This window comes from Myotis yumanensis, unplaced genomic scaffold (genome assembly GCF_028538775.1).
Source record: "Myotis yumanensis isolate MYYU_CA2020_CCGP unplaced genomic scaffold, mMyoYum1.0.hap1 SCAF_7, whole genome shotgun sequence".
In the NCBI taxonomy this organism is placed as follows: domain Eukaryota; kingdom Metazoa; phylum Chordata; class Mammalia; order Chiroptera; family Vespertilionidae; genus Myotis; species Myotis yumanensis.
Genome location: NW_027223758.1, coordinates 86,999,304 through 87,017,720, shown reverse-complemented (window position 1 = coordinate 87,017,720; position 18,417 = coordinate 86,999,304). Strand labels below are relative to the sequence as shown.

The 18,417-nt window shown below is 50.9% G+C and overlaps 1 protein-coding gene across 3 annotated transcripts in view; it reads left to right on the top strand.

Annotated features, from left to right (window-relative positions):
* MAPRE2 (microtubule associated protein RP/EB family member 2) overlaps positions 1-18,417 on the top strand; it is a 120,045-nt gene that overhangs the window by 94,815 nt on the left and 6,813 nt on the right. For all 3 annotated transcript variants that reach the window (XM_070421193.1, XM_070421192.1, XM_070421191.1), the window contains one exon: positions 14,756-14,895. In XM_070421193.1, the coding sequence (XP_070277294.1) occupies positions 14,756-14,895 (140 nt within the window). The remainder of the gene's footprint in view (positions 1-14,755; positions 14,896-18,417) is intronic.

The window sequence follows — 18,417 nt, the reverse complement described above, 5'->3', positions numbered from 1 at the left end:
GTCTTTTTAACTATATCTCTTTGCTTTAAAAATTTTAGTGGTTCTTCTAAGAATTACAGTCTGTATATATTCTTATTTTTTCACAGTGTACTTAAAATATTCTGCCTCATGTAAAATGTGGAACCCTGGCAACCATTCCCCCCCCCCCTTTGTTATAGTTGGCATATATATTACATCTACATACGTTATAAGCCCCTCAAGAAAATGTTGGAACCTTTGTTTTAAATCAACACTGTTCAATACAGCGGCTTTTGACCACTTTAAATGTGCTTATTCTTCATTGAAATGTGCTGTATGTATAAAACGCATGCTGGCTTTACACGACTTAGTGTGAAAAAAATAAAACGACTAATAATTGTTATGTTGATTACATATAGAAATTATACTTTGTATATATTTTGCATATTTTAAAATTAATATCTTAAAATTTTTAAATGTTGCTACTAGAACTTTTTAAAATACTTATCATGGTTTATATTAAGCTGTATACAGTCATGTGTATTTTTAAAAAATTAAGAGAAGAATCATTTATTTTTTAATATTTTTATCATTTTCAATGTTCTTCATTCCTGAACATCTGAGTTTCCTGCTGATTTCATTTCTCATCAGACTGGAGAATTTTCTTTAGCATTTCTTACAGAACAGGTCCAGTGGCAATAAATTCTTTTTTATTTCTTTCTGTAAATATCTTTATTTCACCTTCATTCTTGAAGAATATTTCCCCAGACAAAGAATGCAGGCTAGTCTTTCTCTTTCTTATTTTTTTTTTAAAATATATTTTATTGATTTTTTACAGAGAGAAAGGGAGAGAGAGAGAGAGTTAGAAACATCGATGAGAGAGAAACATCGATCAGCTGCCTCCTGCACATCTCCTACTGGGGATGTGCCCGCAACCCATGTACACGCCCTTGACCGGAATCGAACCTGGGACCCTTCAGTCCGCAGGCCGACGCTCTATCCACTGAGCCAAACCGGTTTCAGCCTTTCTCTTTCTTTAAGCATTGAAAACTGTTGTTCATCGCCTGTGGCTCCAGAGATAAGAAGAGCACACTCATTCTAATCCTTCTCCTTATATAACAGGTCGTTTTGCTCTGAAGTCAAGCTTCTCTATCTTTGGTTCCCGGTAGTGTGGCTGTGCTGTGCCTAATCATGGTTTTCTTTGAATTTATCTTGCTTTGGAGTTTATTAAACATCTTAAATCTGCAAGTTTATGTCTCTTACCATATTTGGTAGGTTTTCAGGCATTATTTTTTCAAATATTTTTTTTTTAGCTCCACTCTATCTTATCCTTCTGTGACTCCTTTTATCTGGATGTTGGAACTTTTGAAATTATCCCACAGGTCCCTGTGGTGCTTTACCAGGATTCATTCTCTCTCTCTTTCTCTCTCTCCTTAAATTTTAGTTTTCAATTACAGTTCACATTCAGTATTGTTTTTTATTAATTTCAGTTACAGCATAGGGGTTAGACAGCCATATACTTGACGTTTTCTCCCCAATCTTTTCAGTACCCCCAGCACCATACATAGTTATTACAATATTAGTGGCCCAGTGTACGGATTCATGCACATTGAAAGGAAATTAATTAGAAGAAATATTTTAATATCACCATTCACCCTTTCTCTATAAGAGAAGTGTCAGAGATGAAAGAAAATTAGTGAAATGTATATGAAAATAATATATAAATTGATTAATAATAAACAGTAACAACATGATATAACAACAGCAAAGACATGATATAACAACAACAAAGACATGATATAAAAACAACAAAAACATGATATAAAAACATTGATAAAAATAATGACTGATAAATTGATTAAACTTATTCTAATATTTCCCTGTATACCACATTAAGAGTAAAAATACTTTCAGAGTGCTTGACTAATTTCCCTTGTGATGAAGCATTTACAACTTTAACTTTAACGTTACATGCTCTTCGAACTTGAGAGAAAGCAACATATAACTGACCATGTCTGAAAACGGATTCAGGTAGGAATATTCCTACTCTGTCTAGAGTTTGTTCTTGTGATTAATAATAGTCATCGCAAATGCTGGCATCATGGGAAACTATCTTTGAATTAATATAAATGGGAGGCCAGTGTCAGACGGGGACAAATCAATTCGTGAAATCAGAACAACCTCTCCTTCTGCAGATCCTGTTAATACTTCAGCTTTGATTATGTTAGGTCGCAATCTTGTGATGATAAATTTAGTACCATTACAAAGACCCCATTTACTATTAAGATTTCTCAGTGGCATGATGATTGCACCTACTTTCAATTTTAATTTATGACATGGCATTCCCGAAGGAGTAATACTATTAAGAAGTTCAATGGGAAAATTTTCCTTTTCGGCATTATCCGTTGAATCAATAGAATTGTCACTCAAATAGGTGTGAACACCTCCATCAAGTATATCCAAAATTTCTTCATTTAATTTATGAATGTGTTCATTTTTAGGACAAAGAATCGCACATTTAGGACAAAGAATCACACGTTTAGAAAAACAACCAAATTCATGATCGACAATGACAGATCGAAACACATGCGTGCGACTGGCGTCAGTGAGAGCTTTATATGTATCGGGTATGCGCAAGTCAACGTTTATTTTTAAATTGCCAGTGCGCATCACATGTACCAGCCGGTCAGTCGGTTGGATGGTCAGTCATTTAGCCTTTTATATATATATATATATATATATATATATATATATATATATATATATATAGATTGTTGATTATATCCCCTATGTTGTACTTTGCATACACCATAAAGTACTCATACAACTCAATGCCAAGAAAACAATTTAATGAAAAAGTGGGCAGAGGACCTGAGTAGACACTTCTCCAAAGAGGGCATAGTACAGATGGCCAATAAACATATGAAAAGATGCTATTATCACTAATCATCAGAGAGATGCAAATTAAAACCACAATAAGATATCACCTCATGCCTGTCAAAATGTCTATCATCAATAAATCAACAAACAATAAGTGTTGGTGAGGATGTATAGAAAAGGAAATCCTCTCGCACTATTGGTGGAAGTGCAGTTTGTTGTAGCCACTGGGGAAAACAGTATGGAGGTTCCTCAAAAAAAAATGCAACTGCCCTATGACCCAGCGATTCCACTTTTAGGTATATACCTGAAAAAAAATACTAGTTTGAAAGGATATATGCACCCCTAAGTTCATTTCAGTGTTATTTACAATAGCCAAGATATGGAAGCAACCCAAGTGCCCATCAATTAGATAAAAATGCTGTGGTCCATATATATAATGGAATACTACTCAGCCATAAAAAAGAATGAAATCTTACCACTTGCAACAGCATGGATGGACTTAGATATTTTTATGCTAAGTGAAATCATTCAGACATAGAAAGACTTCATGTGACTTCACTTATATGTGGGATCTAAAGAACAAAATAAACAAAATAGACACAGACTCATAGGTACAGAGAACAGACTAATGGTTGCCAGAAGGGAGGAGGGTTGGGAGACTGGGTAAAAAATGTGAAGGAATTAAGTACAAATTAGTAGTTGCCTCTATTCTTTAGACTGGATGGTTTCCATTCATACATCTTCAAGTTTACCTCTTTTCCTCCATCATTTCCATTGTACTATTGATCTTTTTAAAATTTTTCAATGATTGTATTTTTTCGGTTGTAAATTTCTGATTTTTCCCTCTGCTGAGATTGCCTACCTTTTCATTTATTATGAGCATGATTTATTCCACTGAGTATGGTTAAATTAGCTTTACAGTTGCTGTCTGCTAATTCCACCATTCTGACTACCTCACAGTTGTTACATGTTGATTATCTTTTCCTTTGAGAATATGTGACATTTTCCTGGCTTTTTATATGTTGAGTAATTTTGGATTGCATCCTAGACATTGTGATGTCATGTTGTGGAGACTCTGGATTTTGTTATGTGACTCCAAAGAGTTTTGATGTTTATTTACTTAACAGGCACTTAACTCAGAGTCCAAGTAAAACGTACATAAGAAGTTAAATTCCACTCCAGCCTGAGCCTTGATGCAGGACTTCCTTCTCCTTATTATCAAGACGCAAGTCTTCATTTGCTTTTTGAGAACCTCCACCCCTTAAACACAAACATTGTTCTCACTCCAAAGCCATCGCTTACTCCAAGAAATGCATGTCTCCGTGTCTTCTCTTTAGACTGGGTACAGACCATAATGGCATCCGAGCCCTGGAGGGTAGGCACAGGCACCTTCTTATCCCTCCATGGACTTCCTATGAAGATGAGTCATGCCTATCGATTTTTACAACTTCCCAGTATGTACCTGCTGATGCCACTATCTCAGTCCCCAGCCACCTAACCATATACTGTACTACCCACATCACTACTTAACTCTTCAAGGATCGAATGTTCGTTTTAAGAGATCATGTAGTATCGTCTCAAAACAAGGAAGAGGTTCCTTTTTCTTACAAATCCCATAATTAGCAAGACATCTTTTCAGATGGAGGTTAGCCCTCTCCTTCCTGTGTGAAGAGTGTTTCCGTCTTTCACTCAATCCCTGCCCTGTATCAGCATGGCATCCCCTTGGCGTGTTCACATGAAGAAGCCATCCCATTGCTAGGCTGCATACCAGCCCATGGCTGTCTCTTACTAGCAGCTACATTCAGACCTGGAGAAAATGGCAAGAAATGCTTATAATGGCGTCAGTAAACTCCGGGAACACCCCCTACTCCCTGGAAGGATGTGGGTCTTGGTGGTTTGGTTCCTCCAGTTACACATCTACCATATGGAAGATGGATAAATACAGCGCTAGCTTCGGGGATACTTTTCTCCTTAAAGAATCATCGAAACTGCACTTCTCACCCTGTAATGGCGATAAACCACCGCACAGAATGTGCGCCGCTCTGCCCTGCCCGGAGACCGAGTACCTGTGCGTCTGGAATTCCGGGCACCGAGAGGAGCAGAGTCGTGAAGAATGCAGGAGCGTCAGATAGGGGTCTCTGGCGCCGCTGCGGAGGGGCCCAGGCTTCGTCCTGGGAAGAGCCGTGCATTTTTCATTCTATCCCACTTCCTCGCTTTCTGAGACGCATCCTTGACAGAAGACTGGCTAATTCAACCCAAGATTTGAAGCTTGACCGCGTGGTTTGGTCTTGTTCTATGCTGTTCTCTCCTCCCCACGCTATCCTGAAGCTCAGTGAATTCTCACAAACCACCTTCAAATTGCATTGTGCGTGGGGGACATAAAACGCTGTGCAGTGTGGGAAAGGCTTACACAGAACACACGCTGTTCTCTTTGGGTGGCATTTATTTTGAAAAACAGCAGTAATTTTTAAAAGTTCAAAAACATTCCCATTCGTCCTTGCACCAGACCCTTGGGTGAGGGTTACTGTGTTTTACGGGCGTTCAGAAATGCAGGGTCGGTAAAGCCACCTGCACCAGGCCTCCGCACAGCTTCAAGCACAAGTGTGCACAAAGCCCTGACTGCTGAGCCCTGGACGAGTAGGACTCATCTCTGATTTCTTAATCCTTCAACTGAAAGAATTCTGAGCGGATGGTCTGGGTGATTGCAAAGTCGAGAGTAAGCCCCTCAGCCAAGCTGGCGTGTACTGACGCGTGCCGGGCCCTGTGCCCGCACACAGGACTTTGCAGAAGGGGCCGGTGGCTGCATTGTCCCGCCTGCACCTGAGAGCAAGCCCTCATGCCCTCTGACAGCATCAGGTCCTTTTATAACAGCACTGGGTCTCTCTCATCCAGCTGCTCCCTTTATATGTTGAAATATTAATTGGCTCTGCAACTGAAACCCATGTATCACTCTAATGGATCTTACCTTCTCTCTCCAGAGGTGTAATAACTTGATGTTTGGCCTCTCAGCCTCACGCTAAAACTTGTCAGGCCTCAGAAGGCAGTACTTAGCATTTATCGTTTCCATGAGCAGAATATGAGATCACCGGTGAACCTGACTTTCTTATTACTGGTGCCTCTCTTTGTCGCTTGGTATGTTGGGTGGGAATAGAAACCAGTTTTGACTTGAAGAATTTTCTAGACTCCCTTTGAATGAGGTGACTTAAAGCTATCAACCAGTTCTGTCTTGTTCAGTCATCACTTCCCAATGGCTTGATGTGTGGGAACTTCCTATTCAGTATTTGTTGAGTTGGTTTAAGTGGAATCGCTGCAGTGTCCATTGAGATCAAGAAGAGGCAGTGCTTACGCCGACACGAGTGTTTCTGAGGTTCTTTCCAATCATCTCCGCCCCCGAGGAGCCCCTTGCACTGTAGCTTAGAAAACAGCTGGTGCGCTGCCCGTAGTCCAGAAAATCCTTCTTATTTATTGGATCCTTGCTTTTTTTTTGGTTAAAGCTTTACTTGAATTCTCATTCATCTAGTCTTTCAGCAAATGGTTGTTAAGGCACAGTAAGAGATTTTGGGGAAATACTGATTCAAGGAAGTTGCAGCCTCGTGAGGAAACGTGACAATAAATAGATAATAACAGTAAAGTGAGGTGAGTGCTGTCGGGCTGTGTAGGAAGACCACGTGAGCTGGTCTTGTGAGTTTTCTAGAAAGGGTTTTGGGGGGAAATGAGGCATGACCAAGACTTAATGAATGAGTAGAAGTCAGCCAGGTGAAGGGGGTGGAAGGACCACTGCAAGCAGAAGGAGCAGCATGTTGAAGTTGAGAGAGATTGTGCTGTATTCGGTGAAGTGCATTTTGTATGAACTTTGAGAAGTGAGGCTGCAGAGGTGAGCAGGGCCCTTGTGTAATGGGTTGAGAGGTCATGTTCATATTCTGTTGCTGCAAAAACAATTACTACAGATCTGTCTACTTAAAACAACACACATGTGTTGTCTAAAGCCCTGGCACAACTTAGCTATGTTCTCTGCTTTAGGGTCTCACTAGGCTGCACTTCAGGTATCTGCTGGGGCTGTGGTCTAATCAGAGGCTCAACTGGGGAAGCTCCTTTAAGTTGTTGGCAGTTTTCTGAGGCTGAAGGATTGGGGCTTCTGTTTCTTACAGACAGCTGATCTCGGTCTTAGAGGCCACCTCGTCGCGAGGGGTTTTTCCAGCTTCAGTACTTACTACATGGCAGCTTGCTTCTTCCAGGACAGCAGGAAAAAAGTCATATGTGTAGTTCCATAATCATAGGTGCAACGTCCCCTCATCTTGCAAGTTACAGGTCCCACTCTCACACTATCGGAGAGGGGACCACAAAACGGTGGGAGCACCAGGAGGTAGAGACCATTATGTGTGTGTGGGGGGGGGGGGTCACCATAGGCTCTGTCGGTCACAGAGGTTTACACTTCATCATGGGGACTGTGGGGAGTCGTTGGAAGGTTTTAAGCACAGATTCGCTCTGTGGTATTGAGAACTCAGCTAACCCAGAAGACTAGCTAAGAAGCTATTGCAGCAAACCATGTGGGAGAGGAGGGTGGCCTAACTAGAGGCGTGGCCATGTGGGTTGTGGAGACATTAAAGAGGTGCTATCAACAGAACCGATGGTGATTGGTTGTGGGAGCAAAGGAGAGGGAAGCCAAGGATAGGTGACGGGCAGGCGTCTGGCTCACGGTTGGTGGAAGCAGGGAACTCGGAGCAGGAGCCGCCGGGAGAGGAGGAGAGGCGGTGACTCCAGGCGGGTGGTTCGGGCTCTCAGTTGCCTGAGCTCCAACCTGCCCTGTGGCCTCCGACCACATCTCTCTTTGCAAAGGAGTCTGGGTACGATAGGGTTCATGGGTGACAACAGACTTAGGACCGTCAGTGGTGAGTCGTGAAGTAATTAAGGACCATGTCCCCCAAATGGCCATCTCGGTGTGAGCTCTTTGCCGAAGGGACTGCTGTGTGCCAGGCGGACAGTGGTGCCAGGACCCCGTGTCATGGTCACTCCTGAGAGTGTGCCTCGGGGGGCTGGCTCGGTGCTGCAGCGGACAGGCCAGGGTGCGCCCCGAGGGTCGTCGGGGTTCTGCCCTGTGCTGTTGCGTGGGGGTGAGGGTCCTCGCCATCCCTGGAAAGACACTGCTCTGAGAACAGCTTACAAACAGGAATTCTGAACTGAGGTGGTGACTGGCTGGCACCTAACGTGCTCTGAAGCGCACTTACTTTTCCACCAAGACGTGAGGTGTGCAGTCAGTTTATCAAGAGGAATGCACGCGTGTTCAAGCAACTGTTTAAAGTTAGAGTTCTTAATACTTGAGCCATTTCAAAATGAGTAGTTCTGTCCTGCACCACCCCCCCCCCCCCCCCCCAATGAAAAATAGTCTGAAACCAGAGTGACTCAAGCAGAGCCTGGAAAATACTGGAGTCACATGATGGCTAAAAATAAGCACATCGTCTCCAGCAGGACAGTAACCAGGGCTGGCCGTGCTCCTGCTCGTGCTCGGGGTCAGGCCTCCTCCCCTCCCGGGGGCAGGAAGGGGAGCCCCAGGCACGCCAGCCCTCCCGAGGCCCTGACTCGGGTGCTCACTGCGTGCTCTCGGCAGAGCTGGTCGTGGTTCTGGTAATGCCCCTCGAGCAGTGGACAGCAGTGGGCGGGAGGGACGCCCGTGACAGTCGTGTGGCCACTGCCGGCTTTTCCTCCGTCCTCTCCCCGGAGGCCGTAGCTGTCGCCCTGAGCACAGACGGTCCCTCTTGCTGTTGAGACTCCAAATGCAGGTTGTGCCAGTGGCTGGACTGGGTGCCTGCTCACGGGTGTGCGTTAGGGTTTTCTGAGCTCTGCTGCACCGGAAACACCACTGTGTGGAGCGCTCACTGCTCACACCCGGGGGTGGCTGCAGGGCCTCCTGCCTGGCCCCCGCGCCTGCCCTCACCTGCCCCGTCGGTCCCCCCAGGCAGCAGAGGGAGCCTTCTCCGCTGAAGCCAGCCCTGTGCTCAGGCCTGCAGCAGGTCCCCTGGAATGTGCCCCCGACAGCGCCCTGTGCGGTGTCCTGCTGCCCTGCGTGACTCCTGCACCTCTCAGACCTCTGCCTCCGGCTGCCCAGGCCAACCTCTCACCCCTCGGGTCCTTGCTCAGCTCTAACCTCAGGGAGGCCTGGAGGAGTGAGGGGACTCCTGCCCCTGCCTGTCCCGTGGGCAGATGTTGGCTTCTCTGAGGAAGGAGCCTTTGAGCCAGGTGCCCCCACACGCCTGGTGTGGATCTGGCGGCCTCACGTCTGGGCTGAGGTCCCACCTGGAGGACCGGTGCCCCGACCCCTGGCCCAGGCTGTGGGGGCCCTGGCAGTCCCGTGGGCTCAGTGAAGAGCTGACACTAGAGACCCCTGGTGGGCACTCAGCCTCCCCTGACGTTCCTATTTAAACTGCCCCCCACACTCCTTGCCCTGCTCCTCTCCTCTCCTCCACAGCTTTTACCTTCTAGTTTACCAGGCCACGTGCTAATTTATTACGTTATGCTGGTTGGTTTCCCCCGTTAGAGTGGGAATCCCCCGGGGACAGGCATCCCCGGCGTTTCCTTCCTTGTTTTACCCCCGTGCCTGCAGCGTGCAGGTGTGCGGTGGGTCCAGTACCCACTGCCGCGTGGACGGAGTCGGGTGGTTTAAGCACAGGGACCTGAGCTCCAGCACCTGGTGTGCAGGATAGAGCGTGCGTGGGGTGGGGGGCCCTATGCCCCGGAGCCCACTGGTCGGTGAATTTTGCTAAAGACTATTTTTTTTTATATATTTTTATTGATTTCAGAGAGGAAAGGAGAAGGGGAGAGAGAGAGAAACATCAGTGATGAGAGAGAATCATTGATTGGCTGCCTCCTGCATGCCCCCTACTGGGGATGGAGCCCACAACCCAGGCATGTGCCCTGGCTGGGAATCTAACTGTGACTCCCGGTTCATAGGCCAGTGCTCACCCACTGAGCCACGCCGGCCTGGCTAAAGACTCTTCAAATAAAATGAGTTTTGTTTCCTTAGTATTCCAGCAGCTTAGATTTTATGTTGCTGGTGTCTAGGAATGGGACCTCGGGGTACTTTTCCTCACTGGCTGAGTCAGAGTCCTGTCAGCTCGCACTTACTGAGCGCTCACTGGGTGCCATGTTCTTGTGTACCAGCTTCCCGCCTGTTAACTCGTACGCCTCCCAGCTCTGGGAGGTGGGCACCGCTCTTCCTCTTACACACAAATCCGGGGGCAGCAAAAGTCCCCACCCAGCAGGTAGCAGAGCCAGGACCCCTGGGAGGCGCTGGCTGCAGGGCCTGCTCTGGCCGCTGCCCGCTGAGGGGCAAGAGAAGGATGCCCGCTCCTCCCAGGTCCTCATTCCCACAGGACACTGGGCTCGGGCTCGGCATCTGAAGTGCCCCAAGCCGCTCGGAAGGGAAAACTGCCCACTTCTCTGAGCTGACGCTGAGGGAGCAGAAAGGAGGATCCAGACTTGGCCGCTGGTTCCACGAGGGGACAGAGCCCGAGGGCTGCAAACTAGTTTCAGAATGAAAGAGCCGGCCTCTTAGGGACCCACGCCTCAGGGCTCCGCGCCGCCCGCCGAGGTCCCATCGTCCTGGCCACCGCGGTGCGTGCTTGCTGCCCTCAGCAGTAACAGGACCACAGGGTGCAGGAGCGGAGCCCCTTCCGTGGGAAGGTTAGACCCTGGTGCTCAGCGGTCAGAGCTGGAGAGGGGGTGGAGGGGGGCGTCCGGCACTTAGGGCCCTTTCCGTGGGGATTCCCTCTTCTCAGCTGCCCAGCCCCTTGGCTTTCCCTGGCACTGGCTTCATGTGCTTATTTGTTAACGAAGCTCGTTATCTCAGTTTTAAAAACAAAATCTAGCCCTGGCCAGGTAGCCCAGTTAGTTAGAGCATCATCCTGACACCCAAGATTGTGGGTTCGGTCTCCGGTCAGGGCACATACAAGCAGCAGCCAGTGGTAGCGTTAATGCCGTACTTTTAGCGCTTCCGTTTATGATTCTGGCAGACAGAATACGGTGGATTATGTGAGCAGAATTCCATCAGAGCCCGGCCATGAAGGACAAGCCAAGCGCAGTCCTTTTATTTGCTTCATCATCCCGAGCTCACAGGGCCGCGGTGCCTACAGCGCTGCAGCATTTGCCACAGACGTTACGCAAGCTGCTCATTACTGACAGGAGACACCGCGATGCTCTGGCCTCGCCAGGGCGGTGAATCGGCCACAAACTGTGTTTCACTGCAGTTAAAATGTCGCAGAATCGTATTTATGCCCCAGATCTCAAGGGCATTCGTTCAGACCCACGCTCAGAGGCCAGCGTTATAAATCATGTCAGGTCAAGTCAGGGAATGACAGGAAGTTGGACAGCGTTTATGTCTGTTTTCTGTCCTGAAACCCCTTCCTGCTTGAAGGGAGAATTGTGGGGAGAGAAGCTGGGAGGCCAGGACTCTGGTCAAGGAGGGCTGCCACTCGGGATGCTCTCAGGGCATCAGCAGGTGCAGCTGGAAGAAAACGAAAATGTTTGGTGGCTCCAGGAAAAAGCCTGTGTCTGCGTGACAGCCACCGCGGCCGCTGTCTTAGAAAGGCGTCATGCGAATGTTTCCCCCTCAGCATCGCTGAGCCCAGAGGCACTGGGGCGGGGTGGGGGGGCGTGCACAGGGTGAGGTCGCCAATGCATCGGGCTTCTAGGAAGCAGGAAGGCGGCCCACGAGGACCCCAGTATCTGCCCAGGGCTGGACGCTGAAGGACGCTGTGGGGTCACTTCACGAAGCGGGAACACAGGTGGCAGCCCCCCTGAAGGACGGTGTCGGTGTTCCCTGCCCGGCATCCACGACTAACGGCCCAAGTTCGTGGGGAAGACACGTGGCTCCCCAAGACCTGGTGCCCGTGAGAGTGGTTGTGTGAAAGAGGACAGGAAGGTTTCTAAAGCCCAGAAACAGAAACACAGTTCCTCACTGTGGTAGCTTGTGGGGTGCTTCCTACCATCAAGTTTCTCGTGCAGCTCCTCCCGTGCCGGCTAGGTGCAGCTTGGGCTGGGAAGAGCTTACTTTATATTCTTTGGAAAATGAGTTTTAGTTTAACTCTTAATTGCATGTCTTTAAAACTCTAAACTTCTGAAGGTGCTAAGATCTACCCCGTGTTTTTTCTGTTCTTTAATTTCTTCGCATTTATTCATTCGAAGGTAAAATGTGCAGCTAATGTGAATCTCTCAGAGCCTCACTCACCGACCGGATGTGTATTTCCCTCTGTGTTCTGTTTCTTTCCAAACAACTTCATCAGAATTTTGAAATTCCTCTCATTTTAAATTTCAAATACTAATTATTTAATGGATCTATTCTTGAAGTTCCCGAATGTGTTTTCCGTCCCTTTCTTCGGCTTGTACCGCAACCCCAGTTGGGCCTGCCTGGGGTGGGCAGGAGATGCTACCCCTCCCCCGCCCTGGCCCGCTCACCCATTTGGGCCGCCAGGTCTGATACAGGGGGACCCCATGTGCCGGGTCTGACACAGGGGGACCCCGTGTGCCGGGTCTGATACAGGGGGACCCCATGTGCCGGGTCTGATACAGGGGGACCCCGTGTGCCGGGTCTGATACAGGGGGACCCTGTGTGCCGGGTCTGATACCGGGGGACCCCGTGTGCCGAGTCTGATACAGGGGGGCCCCGTGTGCCGGGTCTGATACCGGGGGACCCTGTGTGCCAGGGGAAGGCCGGGCTCTGAGCCCAGCGTCCACAGGCTGCAGGAAGCACAGGCGCCACCTTCAGGCCGAGACTGGCCGGTGGTGGTACAGGCCCCACAGCGTCCGTGGGTTGGCCTCTGGGCAGCAGGGTCCTCCGTGCGGCTCCGGGCGCTGGAGGGATGTGCCCTCGGTAAGACCTGCTGCCACAGACGGTCGGTCTGCTCGCCAGGTTCTTCGTGTCCGGGTGTGACACGCACACTGCTCACAGGAAGGGCTGAGGAACTTCACTGTTCAGAAGCTGCCTCCCCGCTCGGCGGCAGGTGGCGGCCCTCAGGAGGGCTCCTTGCAGGCCCTCGAGGTCCCACCCTGTCCCCTGCCGCTCTCCTCCATCTCCTTCCCTGGCGGCCTGGCCTTCACGCAGGGAACCTGGCCGCTGCCGTGGACACAGTGTCCCGGGAGCCTCTGCCCAGATGTGGCTCCCACAGGCCTGGCGTGTGTCAGTGAGGGTGCGAGTCCCTGAAGGCTGGTTACCCTCTGAGCAGCAAAGCCGTCTCAAGTCTTTCCCGACGTAACGCTCCTGTTTTAAACTCGGCCAGGCGTCTGTCACTAACATCCCCCGGATAAGGCGCTGCCGCTTCTCGAGGTGCACGCTCACCTGTGACCAATGGCCCCAGGCCCGGGAGACAGGCCGACCCACGGTTTACAGCCTCTGCTCCTACCTGGGCATCAAGAGCGTGTTTGGACGTTGTTAGCTGCTGTCAGCACCTTATAACCCTCTGTCACCCTCTGCCGCTACTGGTCAACTGTAGGCCCCTAACCAGGTTTTACTCGCTTGTCTGTGTATTTCTTAAACATTTATTCCTTCAACAAAGAGGCCCGCCAAGCACTGCACAGTGCTGGCTGCAAAGCTGGCTGACCTGCTCCTGGCCCCCCTCTCCTCCCCACCCCACCCCCCCGCCTTCAGAGGCATCAGCGTGGGGGCGGGGTGGAGACTTGGGGACAGGGCCACAGGAGGGGCACCTCTGCCAGCAAGATGCCCCCGATGCCACCACGTCAGAACGAGTCCCGAGCAAAGGGGGTGGGCCCGGCGATGACCTGAGTGAATCCTGCAGTGCAGGAGCCTCGCCATAGCCCTGTACCTGCTGCTGGGCTGCGGGTCACCTCCGTGTCTGTGCCGAGGTCTAGACAGAGGGGGAGCTTAGGAGCCCAGCCCCAGGGACTGAGGTCTTACCTGAAATCAGTGCCTTTTTTTCCTTCAATTTATAGCATTAGTAGCGACGCTGTGGAATCACGTGGTTAGGGTGCTGACCCTCCGATCTCTTTGCTGTAAAGGCGTGTTTTCCCTGTAAAATAAGTAATTTATAGGGTGACACTTTGACACGTGTGACTCATTCCCCAAAACATCTCAGTTAATGTCGAGCCGTCGAGGAGCCTCTCCTGAATCCGTGGAGACTGTGCTTTGTCTCGTTCTAAGGTTTCCTCCGGTCAGTGTCCTGGAAGGTCTGTAGCCGGCCCTTTCCCCGTAATTAGACCTTCGTGTAACCAGTGCGTTCCAGCACATTGCAGCCTTTTTTGGTTTTTGTACGCAAACTGCCCCACATGTGGCTAGTGGGGGGCCCTCAGCTGGCCCCGCAGCCTGACACCTTGCTTTCCTCACACAGTCCCAGCTCGTGCGCACTCCCTGCCGCCCGGCCGTCAGCCATTTCTCACGGAGCCTCTACCCAAGTAACAGTTAGAAACCAGGACTGGGGCACCAGGATGCGCGCTGCACGGAGGTGTCGCTGTCCCCACGCTCTTTCCGTGACCAAAGCCAGGAAACGTGGTGTTAATATTTCTTCCAACGTGTTCATCGAGCATACGGTCCTTTTCTTGGTTGGTAGAAACTCAGCGATGGTGCTACTTTAAGCTGATCCGAAAACCTTCCCTCGTAGGAAAAAAAAGCTTAAAAATCCCTTTGTGTCTGTTACTCTTACCTCTCTGGAGAAGGACACCTGCACTGACCTCACGTTACTTGACGGGGAAAACGCCTCGCACCCCAGCTCAGGGGGCTAAGGAAGTTCCAAGACGACACTGCATTTTACTGTGTGTCCTTCCTACGGCATCTGAGCTACTTCTGTTCCGGGCAGGGATCGCTGGCAGTGCCTCTTAGACATGTTAGCAAACTCCTCCTAAATCATCCATTGGCTCTGTGTCTACACACACCTTCCTGTTGCCATTGTTTATCATTTGTTCTGCTTACTTTCAGGTGCAGCTAAGTCCAGTCCAGCATCTAAACCAGGCTCCACACCTTCTCGCCCCTCATCAGCCAAAAGGGCTTCCTCCAGCGGCTCGGCATCCAAATCGGACAAAGATTTGGAGACACAGGTCCTACAGCTTAATGAACAGGTACGTCCTCCTCCCTGGCCCCGGGTGTGGGAGCATGACAGGTGTCAGGGGGAGGGGTAACTCTGGGAGGGAAGGCCGAACTGCGTCCAGCACGGCCAGGGGTGAACCTGAGGAGGGGCGGTGAAGGGTTAAAGAAAACAGACAAGAGAATACAGCTGGGGCCAGGTGGATCACCGCGCCTGGATGAGGGAACAGTGACACAGTCCGTAAGCCGGAGCTTTATTTTATAGTCAGAGCACACAGAGCAAAACAAGGGCAAGATGTTCACAATGTTCTTGCGAGTTTCAAATCTGCTTCTTTCCTGTTGTCGCCATTCTCTTAACTCTGTCAAGCTTTGTTTAAGGCAGCACTTGCTGCACCCCCCATCCCCCATCCCTCCCCCCCACAGCCCACATCCCTTAGCTACCTAGGACCGCAGGGTTGGACTATAAGGTCAAGCTTACAGCCATAGCCTTTTGGCTATAATTGTGCTGGGAGGGCTTTGCCCTCCAAGCTGGGGCTTGTATATGGCTTTGCCACAAGTCAGACCGAGGCTTGAACCTGCCCGAATGCTGTAGCCGCTCTCCACAGAAGGTGAGGCAGAAACCGTGGTTGCAGACAAGTAAGAATGAAAGGAACTGTCCGGGCCCACTGTGAATACAGATGTTCATCACAAATCTCATAGCGGCGTTAAGACAGGATACAGGGCTCGGCCCAGGTAACTGCAGGTTTGCTGGCCACCTCCCTCCACCCCTTACTCCCCACCCCCAACACACACACCTGAGTGTCTGTCAGGAGCCCCCTCTAGCCCACGGCCTGTCTGTCCACTTCCGGCCGGTCTCAACCCTGAGGCTTTAGGGCTAGTCTCCCTTCCTCTTCCTCACAGCCGGGTGTCAGGCTTGTTGTGTGTGACCGACACTGTGCGTGATGCTGGGAACGTGGTGGCAGCAGGACAGCCACCCTCCCCTCGTGGAACGTGCGGACAGCACTGTCAGGCAGGTGACCACGCAGCCAAGAGCGACAACCTGACACTTCCCCCGCGGCCGAGACTTGTTACCCAGGAGCACTGAGCCCAGTACCGGGGTGATCAGAAAGTCCAGTGTCTTTTCGGTAGAACTTTCCTTTCCACCGAATATTCCTCCCGATCCCAGCAAAGCTGGCTCCACTGCCTTCGGATTTCCTGTGTGACAGCGTAGGTGCTTTCTAGCTGACAGCAGCTCATTGTCTGTATGAAGTCACACTGAACCCACTCTATGTGGTGTGTGTTTTAAGGGAGGGGTTAGAACTTTATTTCAAACAAAAAATTCTTCCCGTATAAGACAGCGGTGTTTAGTGGTCACTCTCTCCGTTTAGGTGTTCATAAGGTTTTAATAGTAATAAAGCAATTGGTAGGGAGGGGTCTGCTGCAAAAGCCATCAACCTGGGTTAGGAGGAGGGTCTTGTATCTGAGCTGCTCCGCCCACTGGGCGGGGAGCCTTCATCCAGGTCCCCAGGCCATTCCCACCACTCCCTGTTCCCACCACTCCTGGGCCTGTCCTTCCCACCACTCCCTGTTCCCGCCACTCGTGGGCCTGTCCTTCCCACCACTCCCGGGCCGTCCCCAGTGATGCGTCTGATGCTTGATGAGCCAGCGAGTGTCTGGAAGTGGTTTTTGAGGTTATTGTACATTTGCAGTCAAGAACCTAGTTTAAAAGCAGACAGTTGCTAACTAGGGCGTTTCGTTACAATTCTGATCACCAATGAAAAAGGCGAAGCCTTACGTCATCGCCGGGTCGGACTTTGATTTAGAAACCGGGATGCCCGCGTTACCTGCCGCGTCTCCGTTGGAGCCCACACAGAAGTCCCGGTAACACTCATTCTCAGGTGGCAGGCGGGAGGACAGCCCTGCGAGCTGGGCCATATGCCTCACTGCTCGAAGCCCGCAGGGTGCCCCCCAGAAACCGGGACGCGGGACAGGAATGCCGAGTGGAGGGCCTAGGCTGGAGGTGGGTTACAGTAGCAGCAGGAAGTGAAGGTGCCGTAAACTAGGAACTCGCATGTGTCCGCGGCCGTGCCTGCGTTCCCGCGGTCTCCCACACCGTACAGCACCACTAGGCGAGTCCAGCCGCGGAAATGAATCAGAGGATGGGGGAGAAAGACATCCTGGAATAAGCAGGGAGTTGCTGGGGAGCTGGCACCCAGGCGGTGGCGGGGGGGGGGGGGGGGGGGGGGGGCTGCTTAGCGGGTGGTGGGGAGAGAGGGAGAGGGGAAGGCTGCTCCTGTCCTTCCCTGGCCTCCCCTCTACCCCTGCGCCCCCCCCCCCCCCCGCCCCGCCCCCAGCTGTGAGCGTGAGGAAGCAGGAGGCACCGGGCTTTATGAGTGGGACTTCAGCATGGAATCAGCTGCCAATTGATCTTTCATCGTATAATTTAGCTCCTGTTGGTTTTACTAGGGAATGGTTATAGCTGCGCATCATTACCTGATGCGTCTGGACCACCACCAGGGGCTGACGTGGGCTGGGAATCGCTGCCGAGGCCCCAGCTCTCTGCTCACCACGCAGACCAGAGCTCGCTCGCGAGGCACACAGTCCTCGCTCTTGTTCAACTGTGACCAGAAACCCTCTTGCCTATGTGGGGGTTGGGGGGTGGCTTGTGTTAGAGCAAGAGAGGATTTGGAGAATGAGGGGAGTTTCCTTTTCGCGGAATTAAGGCTGCCGGTTGCCTTCAGTTTTTACCAGTGTCCAAGCGCTGGTGCGATGAGAAATCTGAGGGAACTGGTGGCAAATCGGTGCCCTGCTGCTTGGCGAGCGGCTTCAGCGAGGTGCCCCAAGGGACCGTGGCCTGGGTCTCGCAGGATGGATGCGGGTTTGCCCTCAGGTGCCACAGGAGGGACAGGAGTCTGCCAGGTGTGCCAGAGGGTGGACGTCGCCTGTGCTCAGGGTACATACAGACACATCACTGATCCCACACAGACAGGCTGCGTGCACGGAGGCTCTGTCATTGGCAAAGGGAGACAAATTTCCATCCCAAAGTAATTCTCGGAAACTCTGCTGAGCGTGGTTTTCCATGTGATGAGACGGCCTTCGGGCGACTTCACTTGCCTCCTAAAGAACATTCTCTGCGTGAGTAGGAAACACACAAAGGGCCGAGGCATTGAGGCTCTTGGAGCAGGAACGGTGATGGTTTGGGCCCGATGGAGCTGCCTGGGAGGTGAGCCCAGAGCTGCTTACCCCTGGAATGCTCCCTCAGCCGGCGACAGCCCAGCTGTGCCTCCCTCCAGCCACCAGCACGCTGTCCGTGACCACCTGAGGGGCGCACAGCCGGCAAGGTCCTTGGCCAGCATCACGGAGCTGGAGGGGGGACTGTTTCCTGAGGGAACGAGCTTCCATCTCTTCCCATCGCCAGGATTTGGTCTCCCCAGTTCTCCTGTGTGGTCAGCACCCGTTTCCCAGGAGAGAGCATTTGTCCTGTTTGGTCCAAAACTAAGGGTGACTTCATGCAGGTGCCGTGGAGCCACGAGCGTCCTCAGAATACACCTGAGTGACCACAGCGCCAGCCTCTCTCC